Below are 7,233 nucleotides of genomic sequence, written 5' to 3' on the forward strand. Positions count from 1 at the left end.
TGGGTGGAGGGCAAAGCGTCTGGGTCAGTAAATCAACGCCTGCCCCCCTCCCACCCCATGCTGCACAGTAGGGGATGGAGTGCGGGGGTGAGGGGTGGCAGTGGAAATGTCTTAGGGGGCTGGCGCTGCCTTCCCAGGGAGACCCGACCTTTCTTGGAGAAGCGGGATGGGTTTAGTCTCCAGGATCCGCAGTGATGTGTAAAAAGCGAGCACGACCCCCGAAGCCTCAGAAAGCCCCCTCCCCACCCCCCAGGCCCGCCCCGGCCCGCAGGTGAATGGCTGACCTGCACAAAGGAAGCCGGCTGGAAATGTGGAATTCGGACCAATTTACGGGAGACTGTCGCCTAGGGTCCCAGCAGACCTCAAGCAAAGAAACCTGTGGTCAGTAGTGGATGAGGATGAAAACAGTGCACCGTGCCAAGCTTATTGGAAAGGCTGAGTTTAGTTATTCTGGGATAGCGAGGTAACAGGATTAAAGGGATTAAGGAAATCACCTCAAACAGCTGAGGAGGGGGTAAAAAAACACTGGTTCTATTTGTTTTCTTCCTAGGCCCCAAACAGATACACTGGGGCTGTGTGGCTGGGCGCGAAACTAAAGGCCCTTCGGGGGCACAGTGGAATGGCCAAGGGTCAGGGACTGGAGGAAAGTTGGGGGGTGGGGAAGGAGTAGAAAGCAGGCTCAAGACTCCGGATGAAAAGGAGCCTTCTCTGGAAAACAAATAGGTGGACTGAATTGACACGTTAAAAACAAAAAGCCTAGGAGGAGTTTCTGAGATCTTTGAAAAATCTAAGGAGTGCTTTTTAATACCAAATCTTCCAGCGCTGAAGGTTGACTCCGGCGGCTCAGCTACCAGGGTTGAAATGTATTTGTTTCCTGCTGCGGATCCCTGTAACCATTTATTTTTAATAGGATCATCGAGATTTCCGAAGGGTTTTCGTTTTGTAAATATTTCAGCTCGGCTCAAATGTCTTCCCGCCCCAGTGCACAAAGGTAAAAGCGCCCGGTTCTTGGTCGGTTTCAGCGGCCGCGCCTTCCCAGCCCCACCTGGCGAGGCTGTGGTAGCAGACACTAGGAAGGAGCAGACGCTCACCGCGATCAACAAGTGCACGGCAGCGGGCTCTGTGCCTTAGTTACTGAGTGCCCGCTCTCGGGAGGCGCTTCTAGGAAGACAAGCGGCTTTGTGCTCCGAGTTTCAGTTGAGATATTGGGAGCTGGTGTATGGTGGATCAACAGTAGTTAAAAGGAAATCATTTCAGATTATGCTTGCTTCCCCCCAGATCCAACCCCGCCCCTAGGATGAGATCTCTGTTGTAAAACCGAGTATTGATCCCCTCCCCAACCCGCAAAAAAAGTTTCAGGGCCGCAAAATTATCAGGACTCCATTATGTTGTTTATAAAATTTATTGATCTCTCATTTAGGAATTAAGAGTAAAAGCTTGAAAAACCTGAAACAAAATAGCCCCTTCCCCACTACCCAAACGAAATCTGAACACATTAGCGCGACGAGATATCAAACAGATCACGGCAGAAATCACCGACTCAACATGACTGGACAGAAGCTGTCCCGCGGCTAGGGGCGGCGAGGCGGGAGACACACGCACACCTGGCTATAAATTAACATTGGCTTTAGCTGCCGCGCCGCTTGGAGCGGTCAGCGCCCCAAAAAACCACGAGGAAAAGAGAAGCGACACGACTGGGGGCGTAGGCGTTGCAGTTGTCCAGCCACACTCACCGGATACTTTGTTTCTCCCATTCACTCACTCCTTGTCTAACTGCAAACTAACAAGACAGCATTTTCAACGTAACAGAAGAACCCAGGAACTCAGGAGGAGGAGTGGGGGTGGAGGGCTGTTTTTTCTTTGCAAATATCACAGCGATTCCCAGCCTACAAAGGAAAAAGAAGGGGTAGCGGCGTGGGGTAAAAGATCTCTCTAGAAGTCCCATTTCCACTGCTCCTGACTTCTTTTTGCTTTTGTACAAAACCCGACAGCTACAGCAAAACTTTCAGTCCTCCCCATCATCAGTACAAGGCAACAGTCCCAGGCAAGCAAAGCTAAACAAGGCGTCCCAACTTGGGGGTGCGGGGCAAGGGGGAGGAGGGTGGGGAACGAGGGTCGACCAACGCAGGCCAGTGCTCAGATGTGGGTCAGCGGCACCGTTCCGTTGACTGCAGTCCCGGCGCCCTGGTAGTGCTGGTGCACGCCGTGCAGGCGACCGCCGGGCAGCGGAGAGGCGGCGTCGGCCGCGTCCCCGCCGGGTGGCAGGTACATGCTGATCATGTCGCGCAGGTCGCCCAGGCACGCGCGCTGAGAGTGTGATGCGATGGCGGGCGGCGGTGAGCTGGGCTCGGACTTCACTACCGAGCCCATGGGGCCCAGACTCATGGCGGCTGCGGCCGCGGCTGCGGCCGCGGCGGTGGCGGGCTGCTGCCCGTAGGCGGCGGCCGCGGCGGCGGTGGCTGAGGGCGCCATGCCCCCGTAGCCCGAGGCGGCGGCGGCCGCCGCAGCGACGTTCATGTAGCTCTGGGCGCCAGGCGGCATCATGGGGCTGTACTGCAGGCCAGCCATGTCGTAGCGGTGCATCGGGGGCAGCGCGGGCGGCGGCGGCGGGCTGCTCATGCTCGGGGGCTGCGCGTAGCCCAGCTGCTCCTGCACCAGCGAGTACGCGCCGTTGGCCCAGCCGTTCACGTGCGTGTACGTGTCCAGGCGCTGGCCCACGCCCACTGGACTGCTAGCAGCAGCGGCAGCCGCCGCTGCGGCGGCGGCGGCGGCGGCGCCGGGGGGCAGCAGGCCGCTGGGCAGGGAGTACTTATCTTTCTTGAGCAGCGTCTTGGTCTTGCGGCGCGGCCGGTACTTGTAGTCCGGATACTCCTTCATGTGCACGGCGCGAAGTCGCTTGGCCTCGTCGATGAATGGTCGCTTCTCGGCGTCGGTCAGCAGTTTCCAGTCGGCGCCCAAGCGCTTGCTGATCTCAGAGTTGTGCATCTTGGGGTTCTCCAGGGCCATTTTGCGCCGCTGCCCGCGGGACCATACCATGAAGGCATTCATGGGCCGCTTCACTCGGTCCTGGTCTGTGCCCCCGCCACCGCCGCTCGCACCACCGCTGCTCCCGCCGCCTGCGTTCGCGCCGCCGGCTGCGTTCGCACTGCTCTTGCCTGCGCCTCCCGGGGCTGCGGAGCCGCCGGTGCCCGGCGCTTGTGCGGGTGTCCCTACGGGGTTCTTGAGTTCAGTCTCCAGTAGGCTGTACATTGCCGGGGCGGGAAGAAGGTGCGCCAGCGTGGCGGGAGGAGAAGGCGCTCCCGGGGCTGGAGCGGCCACGGTGAAAAGGCCCTGGGACTCCGTTAGAGCGGAGCTTGGGGACCTGTGGGCCAGCGGGTCCTGCGGGAAGGGCAGGCTTATCAAAGTGCTCCGCGCCAAGACAGCAGGAACCCGCTGGCTTCTCGCACCTGATGCGTTGTCTCGAGCGGGTCGCCTTCACAGTCTGGCTGGGCTCTAGCCGGGCCCCTTTTATACCTGCTCGGATCCCCCGGGGTTGGGGCTTGGTCCGCCCCTCGCCACCCGGAGGCCCCGTGATTGACAGGTTCGCAGTGATGCGCCCTGGCCAATCATTACCGAGCCCCCCTTCGGCCTGGCTGGAAAAAAATGTTCGGGGAGCCCTTTCGTTCACCCCCACGCCCCTCTTTGGCCGAGTGAAGCAGTAAGAGTTACTTAGGAGGCGGGAGTCCACGAGACCCACTCTGAGACCACCAATTAGGGTTTCGAAAAGTTTGAAAGAACGAAACCTGAGGAGGTGACGGGGACGGGGGGAGGGGGCACGCGAGCAGATTGTGGGGAGGAGGCAGAGGGGCGCCTTCGGAATTTAGAAAACAACTTTGCAACCCTGTCAAGGCCGACCAACACCCCTTCCCCAGGGCAGCCCGCAAAGCTTCCCGTTGTGTGCACGGAGGTTTTCTGGCCGCTTCTGCTGCCAGTGCTGGGAACACAGGGCACCGCCGGCTACCCAGGCCAACTTAGGGACTCCAGGCGCATCGGAAGTGCTCCTAGCTGCTTCTCCAAGAAGCTCTCCCTGGAATTGGCCGCTGGTTGCCCAGACCTTTCTCCTGGAGGGCCAGTTCGTCCGGGACGGAGCGTGGGTCAGGGGCCCGGATATGCGAGATAGGCTTCGGGACTTCGGGGTGCACTCGGCTGTGAGGATCTTGGGGGTTCGCGGGAGGGCGGGAGAGCAGTCATTCGCCGGTCTCCTGAGCCTGGCGGAGGCGCTAGCACACGGTGGTGTGGAGAGTATGTGTGGGACGTAGGGGGTGAACCGGCCTCGCTCTCTCGCTCCTGGCCCCCGCTTAGCGGCCCCTTTTTGTCTCTGCTCTCTGGCCATTTCGGTTTTTCCAGTCCGATGCCCCTGAGGGGGAGGGTCGGGCCCTTTGGAAAATCCGTTTTCATGGCAACACGGAGCCTCTCAGAGTGAAAGAAAAGTTTCTTGGAGGGGGGGACGTTGGCCGGAGCGGAGCCGAGGCCGTCCTCTGGGCGAACTTCTGGGCCCCCACCGCTGCCCCCGCACCTGCCCGGACCGCTGAGCGCTACTCTGGGCGCGCAGCCGCGCCGCCTCCCCCAGAAGCAGGCTCTGCTAACCGATTCCGTCCATCTCTCTTATGTTTTAGAGACTTCCTGAGATTCGGAGCGGGACATTCACTTGCTTGTTGGGTTATCTGCCAAAGACTAGCGGCGCGGGAACTCTGGCTGCGGGGAGAGGAAACCCGGATAATCGCCACGCCAGCTCAAGGGAGTGGCACAGCGTTTGAAACTCTCAGAGCAGCCGGAGGTAGCGAGTGGTAATGAGAAGCCATCCCGGCAGATTTGGCATAAACTAAAATAAGGTGTCCACACGGTGTGGGGTCTCGCTCGCCCTCCATCCCCAGCCCGGTGGAAAGGTGGAGAACTAAACGTAAAGCATAATCTTAAGTGGGCGGAGGGGCGGGAGGGGGGGATCCCAGGCTTCCAGCTTCTTAGCGTTAATGCAAGACCAGACGATCCCAGGACTTACGCACCCTGGGCTCTTCCCCCTTTCTCTCCTCCATGAATTAAAAAGTAAGCCTTCTCGGTTTGTTGTTGGGAGTGGGGGTGGGGGTGGAAGTAGGGGTGGGGAACGCAGAGCAGGCCAGCCCCCTTTCGGCCAGGCGGACCGCTGGCAAAAGAATCCCGGCTCCCAGCCAGCATCATCTCCAGGAAGTTTTGGGTCTGGAAGCTTGCCCCTTAAGTTTGTGTTCCACCTGATCTGAGTATTCCGCAGCCAGGGGGCTGCGATCCACTGGATAGGCATACGGATTTAGGGTTTTAAATTTAAGTAAACTCTGGAAATTTTCTGTGTATGGATATAGTGTGTGTGTGTGTGTGTGTGCGCGCGCGCGCGCACGCGCGCGCGAATGTGCACAACGCTTGGTGAACACGGGCTGGAAAGTGCATCTCAGAAAACATCATGATTAGGCAATCCCTACCTGCACCTGTTTTCTTGGCGAAGTGGCTGACAAGGTCAAATTTTCTTAGGCACATCCATCCTCTTCTACAGAAGCCACTGTGCAATATCTCTGCCCTCCTGCCGTCTTCCCCACATGCCCACTCTGGGCTTTTCTGGGCCCCGGAGGCTGTTGCTAAGTGAAGCGCGTTTTACGAAACTACCCAACCGACGCGCGGCCTGGCGTCCAGTAGCTTGACACATGTCAGATTTCCTTCCAAGTTTTAGGACCCAAGTAAACGTTGTGGTGACAGCGCCTGGGCTGCATATTTCCCAAGGCAGGGGATATAGTGCTGGGCAGACATCCTTCCCGCAGCAGATTACCAGGGAAACTAGTCACTGCTCCCAGCTGTCTGACATTTGATCACACTTAGCCCGAGGCTTAGGTGAGCTCATTTCTGCCCTACATCCTCCTGCCAGATTTACAGCAGTCTTTTGCCAGGGCCAGGCACACTCTCCCAAATCTCCCAGCTTCTCGCTGAGGCCAGCCCCCTCTCGGGGGATAAAAGGTACCTAAAATATATCGCCTTATCCGATGGTTTTGGGTGATCTGCACATCCTCAAGTAAGAGCTACGCCAGATTTTCCTTGAAACTCTTTTGAGGACAGTTTCTAAATACAAACTATCATTTCAGTAGACAAGCAAGGTTACCATTGCAGGAGTGGGGAGATGGGGGACGGCTGGAAAGAAACCAGTTCTTAGCCCACCAGCACTGCAGGCTTAGGTACCAGCCCAGTGGCGCAACCTTCGCTGAGAGTCGGGAGAGGTGTTGCGGCAGCGCAGGAGGCTTCGATTCTGGCTGGGGCTTCCGGAAAGCAAGAGAGTTGGCAGAGCCCCTCTCCGACGCGCACCCTGCACCCAGCGACGAAAGCAGAGGAACTCAGCGAGAACCAGGACGGCTCCTTCAACCTCTTCAGGAGAAGAGAGCGCGCTCAGCAGCTCTCTCGTCCTCTCCAGACTCCAAGTGCCCTTGGGTGGCGCACAGAGCTCTGGATCTGTGGTTGGGAACCCGACCAAGACCCCCTCCTCATTCCCCCGCCCTCCCTAGAGAGCTCCCGCTCCCTCCGACTGGAGACGGCCCTGGAGCTCCCAGAACCCAGGCGCGACAATAGCGCCGTTTGTTGGCTTCGGTTGGAAACTTCACCCAGCGTAGCCTCTTGTTGCTTCGCCCTCCGGGGCTTGGAGGTCGCCCCAACCTTCGAAAGAGACCAGGCGGCTTTGCGGCAGAGCAGATGTGGTGCTCATCATTAGAGGGCGGGTTACGGCAAAACTCCGGGGACAAGACTCTAGCGTGACTGGCCCAGTGAGCTTTTAGTACATAGGGCACCCTTGCTCTGCCTTCTTCCTGTTTCTAGGCTTGGCAGACGTCACGTATCCCAAGCGCCATATAGCTGCAAAGTACACTCAGCAATTGTGCCTTAGAGCTACTGTTAGAAAGATCATGAAAGGAGCTGTCCCAAGACTCATGCGGAGGTACCTGCATTGATTGCTCTTCAGTAACTGCTCGTAGGGGACGTTTATCAAAGTCCCTGGAATGATTAGGACCCAACTTATTAGAAGAGGTGCCCTCTGCGTGCTGGGTGGTTTGGGGCGGCCGCGCGTCTGTGTGCTTGCGGGACGGAGAGTGGGGGCGGGGGGGTGGTCGGTATTTGGGCTCGCCTGGGCCGGTCAACAAAGGTTGCCCTCCGGCCCTTGGCCTAGGGTTCGCCTTTCAGGTTTCTCAAGTG

General features: G+C 58.5%; 1 protein-coding gene across 1 annotated transcript; it reads right to left on the reverse strand.

The window, feature by feature from the left end:
- Positions 1-1,386: 1,386 nt before the first annotated feature.
- Positions 1,387-3,483, reverse strand: SOX3 (SRY-box transcription factor 3). Its single transcript, XM_008989979.5, has one exon. The coding sequence runs from the start codon at positions 3,247-3,249 to the stop codon at positions 2,137-2,139; it is 1,113 nt and encodes a 370-aa protein (XP_008988227.3). The 5' UTR covers positions 3,250-3,483; the 3' UTR covers positions 1,387-2,136.
- Between the last annotated feature and the right edge of the window lie 3,750 nt (positions 3,484-7,233).

Source organism: Callithrix jacchus, chromosome X, assembly GCF_049354715.1.
Source record: "Callithrix jacchus isolate 240 chromosome X, calJac240_pri, whole genome shotgun sequence".
Taxonomy (NCBI): domain Eukaryota; kingdom Metazoa; phylum Chordata; class Mammalia; order Primates; family Cebidae; genus Callithrix; species Callithrix jacchus.